The following is an 18,816-nucleotide window of genomic DNA, read 5'->3' as shown; positions in this document are numbered from 1 at the left end:
AACCTGAAAATGTATTATGGAATATTTGACTATGAGCCAATAAACGTGCAAATACTCAGGATGATCAGCAACCGCTGGAGTAAGAATCTTTTTGACTTTTTGCAATTAAGTGAGCAAGATTAATACTTTTATTAGGGATATTTTTTATAGTTCATATAAATATCTGTTACTAAGATTAAGTGCTAAAAAATATGCTGCAATTTAAAAAAAAAAAAGTTTTGTTTTTACTGTTCTGTTGAAAGAAGAGTGAACAGAAAAAGAGGGAAAGAAAAGAAGATGAGATCAATATACAGGATATGGCCCTAGGGAGGCCTGGGCCCCTACAATAGTCTTTTGGCATATGGGTTGCCTCTTCAACTCAATGATTTATACTGGCGCCCTCATGCCATACCTTTTTCTAAGTGAGTAAACATCCTATTGCTTAAGGTGATTAAATTCAATATGAAAAATGAGCCTTGCACTTCACTCTTGACTTAAATCCATCTGCAAACATGATTTCACAAAGGGCTCTCCCAGTTCCCTTGAATCATTTTACACCCCTGCTTTCTCCTGCACTCAGACACTTCTTTAGAGAATCAGTTTGAATGATGACACACCAGAGACCTGCCCAAATAAGTCAGCCCTGCATTTGTGTGTGCGATGTCAGAGCTGTTCCCACCTGCTACTACCGGTGAACAGTAGATTAATGGAGGGACAGACATCCTGAAAAAAATTTAGAGCAGAGGTCAATGAGCCATCGCAGGGAGAGGGGAGTCAGGGTGACATTGGTGGCCTTCACCAGAGGGCGTCTGAATAAATATAGATGGCTATTTTAGGAATGGAATCACTATGTATTATGATTTGGGCAAGGAGCAAACCTCGGAATAGAAAATGGTGTTAATGAAGGTTAAAGTGGGAGGCAGTCCCATGAGCTTATTTTCTGCACACAGGTCAAAAACATTGGTGCAACAACCCAAATTGTCCCCATTCTGAAAGTTAAGAGCTACAAATGATACCTAGCTCAGTGTCACTCCTGGTTTGGATAAGTGGAAGAAAATGAATGGTTGGGCGAACACCTAATAAAGTGTATATAAAGCATAAACTGTGAGATCTAATGATAGAAGTAAGTAGGCATAAACACAAAGAAACTCTCATAGCTTCAGAAATATCAAATACACACAAATCCAAAGAAAAATATGTTTATTTAATCTATATAGAAATGATGCAATGTGCATCTCAAAGGGAAAAACTGTGAGACAAAAATACTTTGGTACATTTAAATTTCCACATTGCAATTTTTTAAAAGGAGAAAGCAGCAGGGTACGGTGGTGTGGTGGCTCCTACACATGCTTCAGGAAAACAATCCTCAAGAAGTTGTACTGAACTATTGCAAGTTGTTTCTTTGTTATGCATTACATATGATTAGACTACGCCACCGCTTCACTGAATATTGCACCCTGAATGTGCAAATCCGGGCTCACGATAACTGACATGTAGCGAAACACATTGGTGAGCTTTGATTAAAATAATGAATCAGTGATGGTGTTCAGATGATGTGCAGTATAAAATTGATACAAAAAGGCATATGTGATTTACAAACAATTAAAATTCTACAAATAGTCTCTCAAATACAATTGAATTAAAAGCCAGACTCCAGTGGTCGTTCTGCAGAGCGCACCTGCTACTGAAAGCACAACGGAGAGAGCTGTCAGGCGGTTTAGTAAAAACTAACGCTTCTGAGTGATGTTCTCACAGATCCCACTAACAATGAGAAATCTGAATATCTGATGGCAAGTTTCTACTTTCTATTCTGTCATCATCTCAAGAGACAACTAGATACCTCATATCAAAGTTTACAATTTCAAAAAGTTAGAAGCTAAAAATATTTCTCCTGAAATATGTTGCAAATGTAGCTGCGATACTCTGCAACAATAAAAACACACTACAATAAAGGTGAAACAACATATAAAGTGCAAAGAGAGGTTTCAATAAATGCACTGGTACTGACTATAGTAGTCACACAGGCAGTGTACAAATACTCTAAAAATGCCACTTCCCTTGTTTCCCCCTTTTTTTTTTTATTTCCTACCTGTCGTTTTCTCTTATTTTATCTCAACTGCTTTCAGGATGGATCGTCTTAAAAAGGCATTTCTCACAGTATTTGGCCAAGACCAACTTGTAACTTAAAAGTTGTCAAGCAAGATTTACTCTATACACTGCATATTGCTGCTTAAAATGTCATGGATATGTTTTCTGAGAGATGTCGGTGACTGGCGTCCGCCGCAAGCGGAGGTACATTCATTTCATTGTGGCATAAAATGACATAAAAATTAGAAGTCAGTACAACAAGACCGTCACAATCACGTGACACCTTCCACCTTTTTTGCAGTTAATTACTCATTTAGTTTATTTAACAACATGAAAAGTGAGAATTTACTCTTTTCTTCTATAGCGCTGGCAAAAAAAAAAGCAAATTCCTCATCTTTCCGGAATCAACAGAAAGGTAGTAAACATTTAAAATGTTTTATCTCGAAATACTGCCCAAACTGAGATCAGTGCCAACTACAGCAACAACAACTGTAACAACAACAATATCAATATTGTAAAAAATGAAAAAAAAAATCACAAGAAAAATAAAATACAATAATAAAACCCTCTTCATAGAAATCAAACCAGACTATCTCTAACGTGAATATACCGGACAATGTAAACCTACTAAAGTTAGCAAATATGATACCACAGAAAGCACATCAATCGTATTCCTCTCACAGAGAGCGCTCACATCATTGTTTCTACAATGGTGTGGGTGGGCTTGATTAAGCCATTGTTCCCATTTGGGTCCAGGGGCTGTGTCAGCTCACTGCCCTTCAAGTTGTATTCTTTCGGGCGGGAGCTCACGCCTGACTTCGCTGGGGCTGCCACTGCTTTGATCCTCTGAGGGAAGAAGATGAGACATTAAAATAATGATCGTCAGAAACTGGGGTGGTTTAGGGCTTGAAATGACAGTTATCAAGAAAATAAACAAGGGCAGTTGATTAAGGGCAGTTTATGTGATTATTAATTATTGTGTACTTTCTTTTTAAGTAAAATGCTGAAACAAATGAACAAAAAATACATGCAAATTGCTGACTGTTGAGCTCTAATGAAACTCCTAACTGGACTTTTCTGCTTTTGCAAAGAGCCGGGAAGTCTGTTTCCTCTTGACTTTGGATTGATTTTCCTCATTTAAATCTCTGCAGGAAAGCTCCCGTTAAAAGCTCACCTCAATCAGAGGTCCCTCAGACTGCAAGATCTTGATGACCATCACCATTGGGATGCAGATCATGGATGACAGAGCCAAAATCCAGCCCAGACCAATGGCCCAGTCAGGGTACTCATACACCTTGTTATAGGTCAATGGCTTGTACTTCACCAGTGAGAAGACAAAACAGCCCTACAGGGAGCAAACACACACACACACACACGCACACTGCATTTAGCACAAGCTGCGCCCCTTACATGTGACCTTCAGCAATCAACATTTGTCACGCCAGTTCCTCCAACACAGTGAAGTGCCACTGATCTCTCACCATGCAGAGGACAGGAGTGATTATGGACCAGCTCCATTTCATCCATGGGTTTGGTCTGTAGCCAATCATATCCTCAACTGCATCATAGAAGTTATCGACTCCTGTTCAACACAAAACAGAATAAACAATAAGTCTATATGTTTCTGCAAAGTTTGCCAAAATAGTGAGTAGTGCACATTAGATACTAGCGACTCTATAATCTACACGTGTTGTTGTTTCCAATGATAGAATGACCTTGTTTCTGCCTGCTGATATTAGCATGTTTATGAGCCCTTATCTGTGTTAACTGCCATGGACTGCATTGGAGTTTCACTGGGTCATGGCTATATAGTATCAATAATCTTAGCTCTGTCTTTTACATCTTACTAGACCATTAATGGTCTTTACTGGCTGGCTATAGATTGCTGTGTTTAGTGCAACTGTGCTGTAGTCCACTGGTTTGTGCAAGACATTAGCTGTTGATGTAAATATTAATTCTGTTTATTCTGTTTTTACTCTTTTCCTCTTTTTTGCTGATGAATAGACAAATAACTACTATAACAGCATAATTTCAACACAGAAGCCCCCAGCTTCACAAATTAAATGCTGTCCGGGAACTACTTTTCTGGACCACAGAGCTTCCACCAATAAAAGGGGTGCCATTAAAGCACATGGGCATTAGCAGGGAAGGTGCAGCTTTACTTCCATTCCATTTAAGGTTTTTCTCTTCTGGCTAAATGTCGCTTTGTTAATATTGGTAGGGTACAATCTGGTGGGAGGCAACTCTCAGTGGCCAATGACAATCTAGCAGGGGACTAACTCCATCCTCACCTCCCCTCAACCTCAAAGCAACCCCACAGTTAAAGTTATTTACTCCTGACGTCTGAAAACCTCACAAGGCCACCTTTGTTTTACACCCCAGAGATCATTAAGACCTCTTTTACGAAACTTGTTGATGGACACAACAGAAACCTATCACATCTAGAGTCACTTCCACTTACCATAAACCCAGGCTACAGCAATGCATTCAAAGAACGCAACCCACAAAAGGCACACACCACTGGCTGCATAGTAGTCAAAGAGCTGGAACACATACATGCCACCCTGGAAAAAGAGGAGACAGAAAGCTGCATTAATTATCTGTGTGTGCATGTGTGTGCGTGTGTGTGTGTGGTGAAAAAACGGACCCCACAGTGATAGAAGGGGTATTAAATCAGGGTGGGCGAGGGTGCTGAAAGCAGGACACAAGAATCCTGGCACCCTACCCGTAGAGTTCAACAGGTGCTAAGACGTCATTGAAGCACGGTTAAATGCTGAATGGAAAACAGCATTCCAAATTGTTCCATTCTGACACGCCGGATGTGTGTGTGGTAGTGTGCTAGGAAGCCATATTTGGCTATGACAATACAGCAGCAGAGAGGCATGTAGAAAATGTGCGGGGTTATCGCTGTTGTTCATCTGTTCCTTTTCCTTATCTTAACGGGACAGCCATCAGAAGTACGTGCGCTAGTGACTGTTGATGGACTTACTTTTGTCACCATGGCGAGTCCCAGGAGATAGCTCATGAAACACATCACAGCTATGAAGATCTCTCGCCGATAACCTTTCCTCAGGACGGCTGGATACAGATCCACAATAGAGGTGATCTGACCTTCCACTTCAACAAACTGTGGGGACAAAAGCAAAAAAGTTCTCAGAGAATTTAAAAAAGAAAAAAGCATTTAAAAATGTGCATATTTTTCTGCGCGTGCGCAGCTCTTGTTTTGCCTCCACAAACGAGTGATTAGAGAATGAGGGCCGTCTTTGTTGGGCAGTAATGAGAATTTAAACAAGGCTCCTCTCTGCAACACTGGTTTGTTGCTACCAAGACACAAGAGCAACAAAACAGTGAATCACTGTCTCTGTCTGCTTGTCTGTGTAACACTCTCGCTCCCCTGTGTCTCCTCATTGCCTCATAAGCAACAATATGTTGCAAGAAAACTATGAATTTCCTCGCATTTATCAGAGTGCAGTGTTGTTATGCACAGAGAACACGCTCCTTTGTTGCACAATAACAAAGAAAAAATCCCTTACACAACTGTGGCATGTATGTGTGAGCGAGGTTAACAATATATAGCATTCAGGAGTACAAATGTGCATATAATTTATGGCCAAATAAATGCACCCACACACACTGGCATTAGTTCTCTCATGGAAATAGCAGCACTTGCATGAGCTTTTACATGTACTCAAATTTAGAGTGCTGGCCTGATCTTGCAGCTGACTGAGATGAGGAGATTGCCATGTGCAGGACTCAGTTAGCACAGGAGTAGAATTACACTTGAAGGCAGGAAATGTGATATAGCTGGAGAATCCCTTGGGAGTACACTTGTGTTTTGTCTACTTAGATTATCTTGTCTTAATCAGAGCTCTGCCTCGTATGAAAGCTAGAATGCTTGCATACAAACTATTATCCTTACTTTTATTAACTAAATGTTTGGACATCCACCAAATTCCACAAAGGAGCTGTGATACTTAAGGAGTCAAATGTGGTAGTAAAATGCCTTTGTGTAAACCGGTTTCTTGTCTGTCAGTCATCTGATAACTTAGAGAGGTTAGAAACAGAAAGGAGAGACACTAAATGTGTTTTACATATTAGGTCAATGAACCCACAGACTCTTGGAGGTGTCCGTCTCAAATTAACGGGCACAAGACCAAACAACTGTTCTGAGGATAGCTTTACACTACAGCAAAAACACTGACCTGGCTGTCAAGGCCCAGAAGCAGCAGCATGATGAAGAAGAGAATGGCCCACAGGGTTGGCAGTGGCATCATGGACACAGCTTTAGGGTAGGCAATGAAGGCCAAGCCGGGACCTGGAAGGAGAACAGAGAGGGGATGGGGAGAAGGGAGAGAGGACAGAATTAACATTTCTATCTAATTTTGGCTTGGCCGATACAGTGTGAGGGAATGGTAAAATAAAGTAAATGCTGAATTAGAGGGGCTGAGCAAAGGAAATACTGCGTTATGGCCAACAAGACATGGAATAGCTCTAACTGTGAAATGGTTCCTTTTTTTTTGCTGGCCATATATTAAAACCATCTTTAGATTGGTTTTTAATCTAATGGTATCCTCTGTAGCACAAGCAACAAAAATCAACAAAAATACATACTTATCTATACAATGTAAGTATACATACTTTATACGTAACATATTACATAACTGCCAACTGTTACTCAGTATATATTGCCTTTCTTACTGTACAAATCACAGCTGCCTGACAGAATATTTACAGCTCATTCATTCTGAACATGAGTTTATCAGGATGCATTTCGATAAGCACTCAATATCTGTGACATGCTACACTGCATTTTGGTTCTCAAGGTGTGCAGTGATAATAAACTTAATTTAAACAAAGCAGACATGGATTTTAGCAAAGCAATGAACCAGTTCAGTGAGATATCATAAGAGCATCAGACACAGACTCCATCAATTGAACAGCTGAGAAAAATGTAGGTCAAAATATTTGAAAAAACATATACATATATATATATAGATAGATATATAGATATAGATATATTTTGGTTTCCATATATGATGGAAGCAGCATAGAATTAGTGTTCATTTGATTACTTTATTATATTCCAGATAGCAAAACTTTTAACTTAAACTGAGCAGAGAAAGCATGCTTAAAGAAGACACCTCCCCTTCAAAGTCAACATAAGAAATAGAGGAAGACAGATCCAGAACCAGTGGCGTCCATCTCAGGAGATCCACAGCTTGTTAGCAGAACTGGGCTTACAACATACAGTTACATACATACAGTAATGGGCCAGTCTTCTTAGCAATGGTCCAAAAGATAAAGCTACTGAATGGCATGAGGAGGATGACTGTGGGACAGACTGGTGCCACTGAACAGCTGTAGTAATGATGACGGCACAGTGCAGGAGCTCTTTAACGCCGCAGTTCATTGTGTAGCTAAAACACACAGCATCACACCAATGCCGTAAAATCTGTCCTTAGAAAACGTGGATCACACTTTGTAGAAATAAACCTGTTTCTTTGAGGCTTTTGTTCAAGGAGTGCGCAGTTGCCGATACCTCTACGTTGCTAGATTTCGAGACTTAGATAAGCTACTTCTTTTAAATTGAATTCAATTTTCAATTTTTCCAATTGTCTTTTTTTTCTTTTCTTTTCTTTTTTTTCCGGGCAGCAGCGCCCACCATCACTGCTGCCATCACCTTGGACCCTCGTACCTGACTCTGCCACATCGGCAATGTCCACCCCTTGTTCTTGTGCCATGAAGCCCAGGACGGAAAATATTGCGAAGCCAGACACAAAACTGGTACCGCTGTTGAGGCCTCCCAGCAGCAAACAGTCCCTATGTCACACATATGTCATGGAGGTTGTTAATGAACACAGGTGGAACCGAAGTTCCCATTTTCTTTTCACGCAACCGTCTCTGACACGAGTTGCTGTCACTACTAGACTCCCACTCGCCCTAGTGGAAACACAGCTCACCTGTAGCAGTTGTATTTGTACTTGTTGTAGCTCCCCAGTGACGTCATGGCGCCCAGGCAAATGGCATAGGAGAAGAAAATCTGGGTTCCTGCATCAATCCACACCTGAGAAGTAGGACGTGATTGCTGATTTTTCAAAATTTCAAAAGATTGCCTTAAATCTACAATCACTGCTACATGCTTAGGGGTAGTAAAAATAAGGTTAAGTACTCCATCATCATCATCCTATCATCTTGTTCTATTATATCCAACACACAGAAAGCTGTGACCAGTAAAATTCAAACAATGAACTGAAAATTGCTCGAAAGCTAAAAATCGTGACCATGTTGTTTGACTTGGAGAAGGAGCATGTGTATGATGTGAAGGTGCAGTAAAGCCATAAACAGCAGCAGTGGAATATCTTAGCTTAGCAAAAAGTCTGGGAACAAAAGGAAACAGACAGCCTCTGACTCTTTCCAAAGGTAATAAAATCCACCAGCAAATCCAGAGATCACTAACTGGCGTCCATGGAGGGAAGCTGATGTTGGCTGTTTCTTCGTCTTTTTAAAAATATATGGTCAGAGTCATGCCTGTAATGTAAGCATATTCACTTGCTATTGCAACTGTATCCTATTAAACTGCTTCGTTGCTGCTTTGTTTAATCTTTTGGTTTAATGGACTAAAGTTATATTCTCTTGATTTGTGAGCTATGCAGGTGCTGTTTGGGATCTTTATGCTAAACTAATCAAACTGTCTGCTTTGTATAGCTTCATATTTAAAGTTCAGAAAGCTCATTTAGTGCTCATCAAAAAAAACAACAAGTGAACGGCTTCCTTTATATAATTTTATATGGCCCAGAGACTATTGTAGGAAGCTTTAACAGATCAAATAAAAAAGGTTTTCATTCTTACCTCTGGATCTTGTAGGCGGGTTACGTTAGGGTAAAGGTAAAATTTGATCCCTTCTCTGGCTCCAGGAAGAGTCACACCACGCACCAGCAGTACAATCAGCATGACAAATGGGAAAGTTGCTGTTATATACACCACCTAGACCGGACAAAGGATTTATTAGCTAAAAACAATGAACAACATTTACATGGTTATGACTCATCACTGTTGAGATATAGTGGGATAAACGCTTCTTCATTTTTTAAGTTTCATTTCTACTCATATTTGTCCAGCTCCAGCTCAAAGGAAACATTGTTCTTATTGGGTGATAACAATTTCCCCCTACGAATAGCTGAGTGGAGGGCCTAGATACACTTCTTCTATAAGAAAAGTCATGCATGACACAGTATAACGTGGCATTCGTGCAATCTGCATACAATAAATCGTGAATTGTTAGCTGATTAAAGGTTAGATCGTTTTAAGACAAATTTGTCACAAAAATAGGGAAATACGCACACCTCCGGTTCCTAATAGAGTTATTCATTTTCAAAGACTCATGCCTTTTGCCTCTAACCCATTTTCGGGTCTGCTAACAGAAACAAAGACAGGACTAAGGAGCGCCAGTCAAGTGTTTACAGCAGACAGTGTGTCTAGCCAAGGACTGACTTCCAGGACAACGTGGAGGCCTGTGTCTCTTAATCATCTTTATTAGTCTTGTTTCCAAGCATGTGGGCTTTCTCTGAGCAGCAGTGTTTTGTCACTGACTTGTTAGGGAAAAACTAAAAAACTGCATCCAAGCAACCCAAAAAGTACAGGGTGTGTTGATGAGTCACACTCACTTTCCCTGTGGATTTGACTCCCTTCCAGATGCAGAAAAAGCAGATGACCCACACTGCCAGGAGACACAGTGCTAGGTCCCACTTCAGGGGCCCTATGTCTTCAATTCCAGTGGAGATGCTTAGGACGTTGCGTCTGCAGAGAAAACGTATGTAAGTGCCTAACTAACAATTCACAAATTGCCATTAGATCCAAACATATTACAAAGCAAATGTGCATGAAAAAAAAACTTTCCTTCAATTTAATTCCACAGTTTAGGTCTAACTTTGAGGATGAACTAGCATGGTGCAGCGCAAACCAAGTTTATATTAAACTAGTGGAGAACTAGTGCTTTCTAAAAGTAAACACTCCCCTTGCAAGAATGTCGCTGTTCAAACACATTTACAAAAGCAAGATAAAGAAGCGCTGTTACTTTGGTATATTGAAGAGTGGATGTGTGTGTGGGTGTGTGGGTGTGTGTGTGTGCGACTCACTCCCAGAACTCGGTGACGGGGGAGGTAAAGTTGGTAGCATTGGCTGCCAGCCAAAGGGTCTTGTTCTTGCGCACTGTGTCCTCTACACAGTGCTCTGTGTTCCAAGGCTGCTTGCACTTTGCCCAGGGGAGCTCGGGCTGAAAGCACTGAAACAGGTAGTAGAGTCCCCAGGCCAAGATCACAATGTAGTAGATGTTTAGTAGAGACACGATCACGATAGAGGCATAGCCAATACCTGGAGACACAATAAGAGGGCGGGCAGATTTGAATTTTAAGGTAAAAATTTCTTTTAACATTTGAATCAGGCTTTGTGTCGGCTTCGTTTAAAGCTGCAGTAACAGATTTGTGACCACTTGTGGGCAGAAAAATAGCTGTGAACACAACATTGACAAAACACGTGATTCAGTTCTCCTTTTTTGTTCAGCTGCTCACCTACCCTATCAGTTTTTTGTTTTCATTACTGCCTATTGTGAGAGCTCAGTCAGAGTGAACCAAAACAGGAAATTAAAACAATGCAAAGTATACAAAACGGCACACATAATTTACTGCAGAGATGGGTTAAAATTCCATGCGTGTTCATCAAAACAAGCTGATGGGAAATTAGTCATGTGAGCCTCTGTTTATTTCAAAATATCGATAATAGCCACTTTAAAAGAACATGAAAATATTGTGAAGTTACAGCAGCGACACGGAGTGTGGTCAAAGGTGAACAAGAAGACTTTATTCGAACACAGAGGAACACAGCCCAGGCTTCACTTGACTATCTACTGTTATAATGTCCTTAGTGTTTTTAAGTTATTTTTAGATGACTTTGCTGGGAACCTGGACACAAACACCCCGGTACTCTTCCATCGCTTTGGAGTATTTTTAAACTTATCATCTCTTTCACTCCCACCTCCCCCTTCCTACATTCCAAATGCAAACTGATAGACAACGCAGCCCTCCAACATGTGCGTGCATGCGGTCCACATGAGTAAAGCCGCATATTCCCTGTGTGATAAAAACACATTAAGGTATGCTGAACAGCACAGAGAGCTGTGATTGGTCAGTTCTGCAGCGAACTGGGGACTTTCTCTACTGCGCCTGAGGCTATAACAGCAGGTGGGTAGACATCAGCTTCGGCATTCTTTGGATAACAGGGACCGTTGACAGCTGCTGGAGATCCGGGAGCCATGCAGTTTCCTCTTGCGTGACATCCCACGTGTGAACATGAGTAAGAGTGTCAAAGCAGCTGCCACGGGTGTGGTGCGTCAGTGCTTGTCTACAGCTGTCATTCAAATGTAAAGGGATGCATATAAGCGGTCCGGCAAGAGCTCAAGTAAAGAAATCAGGTGACAAAAGAGCAACTGTGGCAGTGTTGTCCCGCAGTACTCACAGTTTTGATTATATCTCATAATCCAAAACAAAACAAGCAGGCACGCTGCAGCTCCATGGCAACAAAATGATCAGAGTCTCATACAGCAGGTTTGCACGAGACTCTGATCATTGCTAGGCAACTTTCCCCCCCTCACAGTCTGTTTCTATGGCAACCAAGAACTCATCAGTCGATTTCAGCAAGCACATTTTGGGGGAGAGACGCGACACTTATTAAGAACAGAAATCTATGAGAGAAAACTTGCTGTCCTCTCCCACCCAGCAAAGAACCATTTATGCGCTAGATACTAAACAAATAAGCTAATCGTGTTGTTGTGCTGAAGCACGCAAAAAGCTGAAGTTCAAGCTCCTGCTTGTAGGAAAAATTTAGGTAAGTGTGCGTGTCGTTCTGTTTTTTCTTTGCTTTCTGTATGAATAATATAAGCTTGCATTACATTTGTTCAAGAGTTAGAATAAGCTGGGGATATGTGATCTTGTCTGCATGAGGACTGAGCATTGTGCATGTGTAGTAGAGCTATAACTGGGTTTTTAATGTTTTATTTTTTAAAAAGAGGGGAAAATAAACCTAATATATAAACATGGGTATCCTCTAGCCGAAGCTCCAAACCTTGATATTCAGGAATTTTAATTCTTAGCTTCTGCATTTCTGCATTCTTTGTGATGTAACCTTCACAACACAAAGCAGACTAATGGGGTAAGACTGGTCTAATTGCACTGGCAGAGAGAAGAGGACACCTCGGCAGAACATGCTGTCCAAATGATGAATACTGGACTGACACAGGAGGAGAATGAGGGCAGAAACCTCGCTCAGACAAATGAGGCTTTTACTCAGCGTTAAATATTAAACGAACAAGTCGGGGAACATTTGTGCAGAGGTTTTATCCTTCTTTCTGTGGGTGAGAAGTTTGTGTTTGTGTGTTTGAACTGACCAGTGAAGATGGGGCAGAGCTTAGCCCAGCAGGTGATCCCTCCCTCAGAGGTGTACTGGCCCAGTGCGACTTCCAGGAAGAACACCGGCAGACCACCCCCGAAAAGGAAGATGAAGTAAGGGATAAGAAATGCACCTGAGGGAATTCAAGCACGATTGAGTTCAGATATTTTGTGACCTTAATCTTGATCTTTTTTTTATTCTATCTGTTGTGCATCTATTACGTACCGCCACCATTTTTATAACAAAGGTAAGGGAAGCGCCAGACGTTTCCTAATCCGACAAAGCCTCCGGCCACGGACAGGACAAAGTCGAGCTTACTGGCCCACTTCTCCCTCTGAGGAGCTTTGCCTTCTGCCTCATCCTCAGGTCTCGTACCTGGGCTCTTCCCTGGTGAAGGTTTCAGAGTGTCCTTGTGAAAGTCCTTCAGACATTGAAGCTTCTCTTTTTGTGCCATGCTGCAGGCAAAGAAAAAAAGACACAATGATACAAACAAAAGGAGAGAGGTGAGCGGGAGGCGCATTAGGGAGATAATGCTATCTCCTGACTGTGTTTCGGCTTGCTGTGCGAGCGCATAATATACACGACAATGCTGCTAATCTTGCTAATCTGAGCAACTCATGCCTGGAGGTCATTCAGACTATAGAAATGGTTGGGGAGCAGATTTGCATTTGATAAGAGAGCAGAGGTATATTAGATAGGATACTGTAAAAGATCCAGTATGGAATGAGCTTTAGGCAAGAAGAGTCAAAATGCAAATTCTACTATTTTACCAAGAGATATCAAAACATCAGCGCTACAGATTGCAACAGAATACACTGGTGCAATCACACAGTGAAGAAACCCACTGTCTTTCTTACTCTGTTGCAATAATCCACAGATGAAGAAAATCATTTGGTTTTAAACACATGCTGTAAACCACAGTTAAATTACACTGTTGTAATTCAGATGAGTGTTTTTTACAATGCAGTGAAAGACTTTATGAACCCAAGTTAACCTGAAGGATCTCTGGTTTTTTTTCTACCACATCAGTAGCGACTCAGTTCAACAGGATCCAAATTTAGAGAGGAAGATCTCCTTGTACATTCCCGTAGTGCTGGCTACTCTCAAGAAGCTACAACAGCCTAAGTTAACTCGAGTGTTTACACTGTAAACCATCTTTCCACGAAAGAAAGGATTTGTTAATACAGGTCGAGGTATCCTATTGCGCTGCGTGAGCCAAAAAGAAAAAAGCAACCCTAATAGGGTAGGAATAACTGTGTAACGCATGGCAAGGCTGAATATAATTTAAGCTCCCGGCCAGCGGGTGTTTTAGAAAGAACAAAGGAGCCATAATGACAAAGCCATAATTAAGTTTAAGATATGAGATTGAATCTGATGCTACTGAGAATGAGTTGGCAAAGCAAAATCAGATACTTCCCCTTAACAAAGATCAGGTGATGAAAAGCATGTGCAGAAACTAACTAATCTAAGTTCAGTTCCTCTTGACACCTAGTCAAGAGAACTTTTTTTTTTTTATAGAGACAGTTAAAAAAAAAAGAGGCAATTAAAAATATAAGGCCATTTGAATTTATAATCACACTTTCATCTCTCAGGAAATGGACTTTAACCAACAACAACATTGGGGAAAAGATTCTCTGAGAGCTCTCACATGTCTGCTGTGGACTCTGTCTCCTCACTAAATTAGTGCACACTGTGAGCCATCTTTTTCTGAGTTTTCTCTCTTCCTGTTATGCATGACAAGTTCACTTGAATTGCTTGCCATTCTCAGGCTTGCTTACATAACTGGATCAGTTCTGTTTCTCATCCTGTTTCTCTCTCTCGCTCTCTCTTTATCCCTTTTACTCCCCTCCTTTTACTCTCGTCCACTCAGCGTAAGCTTTCACTTGCCTGCCTCGTGTTAGGAAGCTATAGATTTAAGCGAACAGTCCTTTGGGCTGGCCCCAGATATAGCTCACAAGACATTCCCTAAGCTTATAAGAAGGAAAACAGTGGACTTGTTGAAAATCCTCAGTGATGAATGTAAAATTACTGCCTTTCTTCTTCATGTCAATTTGCATCACAAAAACAACAACAACAACAACAACAACAACAAAGCCTATTTGCAGTTCTTTCACACTGTATTTAATCTGACAAAGCTGTGACTTCACACACCCAAGCTGTACCCGGTAAAATCAAATCTCCCCTCAGAAAAACAATACAAAAAACTTACATTTCCTTCATGGCTGCGACTATGTATAGTGTTCCTCTCTCTCAGCTGTCACCATTCCTCTGTACTGAATGTCTTTATGCCGCCAGGGTCAGAAGAAGTGAAGCTGACAGCAGAGCCCGCCCCTTGGCTAAAGACAATTAAACCCAAAGTAGAGATTGGACACAGCTTTCCTCTGACAGACAACTCAGGTACCAACGTGGGAGACTGTAAATTTCCACTTACAAGTCCCTGCCCACAAACATACAAACTGCCAAGTGGTGGGGGATGAGTGTGTGTCACACAAGCAATGCATACACATACTATTTATTCATGTTGTAGACACAGAGGACATTTCAGAGGAAGAGACGGACTGAGAGTCCTTCACTGGTTTATGATCTGGTACAAAGTGACCAACTGAATGAAGCATTGAGAGGTTGTTTGTTTATTTGTTTGTTTGTTTTAGACACTTAAACAGAACTGAAAAATGAATTTCACTTCCACAACCCCACTTCCTCTGAAGAGAGATCTTCATGTGAAAACTACTTTAATTTAAGACCATGTCGAGATGTCCTCTGTCCTTTCATGACACGTGGCGTTTTATCTGGGAAATGTAAACAAGTACAGTATCAACTAATAACAATGCCAAATAAGGTAATGTGTCTCCTCTGCTTGTCCATGGTCTATTGGGATGCAGTTCAGTGCTTCAATGGCTCACAATGGCTGGCATGGAAAAGTCCGTTTAAACTCCACTGGAGGATTTACACAGTTAAATGAGGGACATGAACCGGCTGGTGACAAGCTGCCGGTTAAATACATCTTTGGCACCTCTTGGATTCATTATCCATACAGTATGTTCCTCAGTGTCGTGCTCTATGTACTATTTGGGTTATGCCAAGTTAGGTCCATAATTTGGCTAATAATTAGCCATGGATTCTTCACGATTCATCCTGCCATGTTCACCAGCAGTTACATCATCAATAAACACTTTGACCTGGTTTTAATGGCAACCATACACGCCCATGCCATAACACTACCTCCACCATGTTTGACAGATGATGTGGCATACTTCATATCATGAGCTCTTTCTCTCCTTCTCTTACTTCATACTTTTCTCTTCCCATCATTCTGGTTAATACTTCAAGTTAATACTTGTAAATTCAAGACTCTGAATCAGCTTCAGATATGTCTGCTTCATCTGAAATAAAAAGGAAACACGCCTCACCTGGAAATTAAACTGCTTGTCAGTCAACTGTCCAATTAGCTTTAGCCTCTGAAAATGGGAATAAGCAATAAAAAATGGGTGTAATTCCTAAAATGTTAATGCATTTTAACTCCTAAATTAAACATCCAAGCCTGTATTTCAATCACATATTGACTGCTCGTCTTAAAATCCTCTGAGGCAAAACTCTAAAAATGGTGTCTCTGTCTAACAAATTGTGGACTTAACTATAACATTTGACAAAGACTACCTGATCTCCTGCATGGGAGACCACAAGATTTGTATTCTGACAGTAGATGCTTGCAACACAAAGAACGTCTGTTAGATGGGGTCATAAAACCAAACATAGTGGTGTGTTAAGGAAAACGTAGGGATTGATACCTGTTGAGTAATGTCAAACTGGATGGGTAATGCAAATCGTAAATATACTTTGTTCTTTCACCTACTACTTCTTTTTTCCCTTTAAGAATTGCGTTTTTGTTTTTCTTACAGGCTTTTACATCTCGTCTTCTGCAATTTGGCTAAAGTGTCAGCTTTAAAACTGATGCTCACTTTGTGATGATCAGGTCTGTGTGCAGTCTGAACAACACATGAAAATGGGTAAATTCATTTATATAGCACATGTTATTAAGCTTTAATTCAATGTTCTTTGCATAAATAAACAACCGAATATGTATGCCGTTGGACTGTGGGAAGGATATGGAGGAACTGGAGGGAAGCTATGCAGGTGCAGGGACAAAATGCAAATGCTACACAAAAAGGATCCAACTGGTGAGAAGCTTCAAAGCCAGACCTTTGTGAAACGGGAGTTCTAACAACCACACCACTGCACCATCAGCAATAAAGGAATAAAAATGTAAAACATATCACATATGTGACACAAGTGGACCTGATGTTCATTAAATTGACCACACAGCAGCCTTCCTTTAAAAAAAAAGCAAAGAAACAGAAGCTGTTGTGATGGGTATCTAATCAGAAGGCAGTTTAGAAAGGAGGATCACAGTAACTGAAGGTCCTCTTGCCAAAGTTGGATGGGGTACAGTTTAAAGACCTTTCATTTTGAAGGTGATTCTGTGTTGTATCAGCAGTCAGCTAATATATTAAAATGTTTGTGTTTTGTGTTGTTGTATTTGAAACGAAGAATTGCAGTAATCCAGGAAAACACTAACCATCAAAGAAAATCGAACAGCATCGCCTCCTAATTTAGCGAAGAATCCCAAATTATTTTCAGGTTTACAAGGAGTTTCACAGTAATATATGAAACTACTACTCATGTCACAAGTTCACAAACAAAAACACTTTTTAAAGTCAGCCTTCAAGAAACCCTGTGAGCACCTCACGCCCTCCGAAGGGCCAATTCGGGGACTTTATTTTCAGCACCGATGCCAAAAGAGGTACAGCGACCCCTGAGGTTTTATCCGCTGAGAGGGCGGACTGGTGTTACTAAAGGACACACGCCAATCAATCATACACTGGCTGAGGCGGAGACAGAAGAAGTAGGTTAAGTATGTGTCACTAATATATAAGCTAGTAAACGTCTTAGTTCATCACACCTACTTCAGCATTCACTCAGCTAATGATTTGTGGCTGAGGAAAGCGAAGGTGCACCTTCACACTTTCATCCTCCTCATCACATATCACTGTGAAGCCCGTCCGCCCCTGAACGCACCACAGCAGCTCAGCAAATACGACCAAACAGAAACTGGAAACGCTGTCTTATCAGACACGATGAACAGGCAAAAGAGGGTTCAAAGACCAGAACTTCGCTCCTTTCCCTCCCTTTTTTTCAGTATATAACCAAAACATGCCCTAATTTAGTCACGTCGTTTGTATGGCAGAGCTGAAACAGTGTTGCTTCTCTGTAGCGGATACAAGCGCACAGCATCATGTGAAAGAAAAAGAGGAAATGTTTTCAGCTTTTTATGAGCGAATAAAAAGGATCAGCAAGCTTACTTTCCGCATCAGAACACTAAATATTAAACAAACAACAACTTACATTTGGATTAATTAGGGTTTCTCCTATCACACATTTTCTCCTATTAAAACATAGTCTATTAACCTCATGCACTTAATGATATATTAAGAATATATAGGATTACCTGTCCTCTTACTTTTACTAAGCAGCCTGTTGTTCCTTGTTTGGTAGCCTATGTTTAACGACGAGTCATACAATGTAATCTACTTTTTTTCTCCCCCCAAGACCGCTGATTCAATGAGCGTGTGCGCGTTTAATATCAGTTTGAGTGGAAAATCACTAGCTTCTCCATGCAACTCTTAAAGTGGCAGTCTCCCTGCATCCGCCCTTTTACCTGATTCTCTTGACAGCTTCTGACTGACAGACCGATAACGACCGGCAAACGTTATAAACCATCATGCGGCATTGATCAGGGATTTGCAAAAGTGCAGACGATGAACATTTATAGGGCTAAGTTTAATTTAACGTGACAGTGAAAAGCACCATAAGAAATAAACCAGAATTACGCAAGTAAATTCGGTATGACTTAATGGCTTTATTGGTGGTTTATAAATGATTGACTATGTGCAGTATCGATCAATTATTACCCAATACTGACATACAAGTGGAAAATTACAGCGGGAAGCTATCTATCATTTCTAGTAATTTTGATGTTATGGCAATCAATTAATAAACTGTAGCTTTCCGATAAGGTGGTTCACCTCTCATTAAAACCTAGAGTGCATGATATTCGTGGTTCCCAGGGGATGAATATCCTACTATCTTGTCGTCTAGCACCACCACCAAGCTCATACTTTCTAGTCAAATGGTGTAAAATTAGATTTGATTTTTCACAGGATGAAGACATTTTGAACAGGTGATAGCAGCAAAAGCACAGGAGTAGCCTAATGTCATTAACAATGACTGTGCTCCTTGTAGGTATATAAG

The 18,816-nt window shown here is 40.7% G+C and overlaps 1 protein-coding gene across 3 annotated transcripts; it reads right to left on the bottom strand.

Annotated features, from left to right (window-relative positions):
• Positions 1 to 1,162: 1,162 nt before the first annotated feature.
• On the bottom strand, positions 1,163 to 18,125 carry LOC134618002 (sodium- and chloride-dependent taurine transporter-like). Of its 3 annotated transcripts, none has more exons than XM_063463146.1 (14): positions 18,014 to 18,125; positions 12,733 to 12,962; positions 12,506 to 12,640; positions 10,203 to 10,437; positions 9,732 to 9,864; positions 8,917 to 9,051; positions 8,028 to 8,131; positions 7,763 to 7,887; positions 6,270 to 6,382; positions 5,057 to 5,194; positions 4,529 to 4,631; positions 3,549 to 3,649; positions 3,242 to 3,412; positions 1,163 to 2,913 (listed from the first exon to the last, which is right to left on the bottom strand). In XM_063463146.1, the coding sequence occupies exons 2-14, from the start codon at positions 12,959 to 12,961 to the stop codon at positions 2,758 to 2,760; spliced, it is 1,878 nt and encodes a 625-aa protein (XP_063319216.1). In that variant the 5' UTR covers position 12,962; positions 18,014 to 18,125; the 3' UTR covers positions 1,163 to 2,757. The 3 variants fall into 3 exon arrangements, with proteins under 3 accessions (XP_063319216.1, XP_063319217.1, XP_063319215.1); XM_063463147.1 differs by having other exon boundaries at positions 18,026 to 18,043; XM_063463145.1 differs by lacking the exon at positions 18,014 to 18,125 and adding an exon at positions 14,717 to 14,842.
• Between the last annotated feature and the right edge of the window lie 691 nt (positions 18,126 to 18,816).

The sequence above is a fragment of the Pelmatolapia mariae genome, linkage group LG20, assembly GCF_036321145.2.
Source record: "Pelmatolapia mariae isolate MD_Pm_ZW linkage group LG20, Pm_UMD_F_2, whole genome shotgun sequence".
NCBI lineage: Eukaryota > Metazoa > Chordata > Actinopteri > Cichliformes > Cichlidae > Pelmatolapia > Pelmatolapia mariae.
Note: the sequence above shows the minus strand (reverse complement) of the source record. Positions and strands in the feature narration are given on the sequence as shown.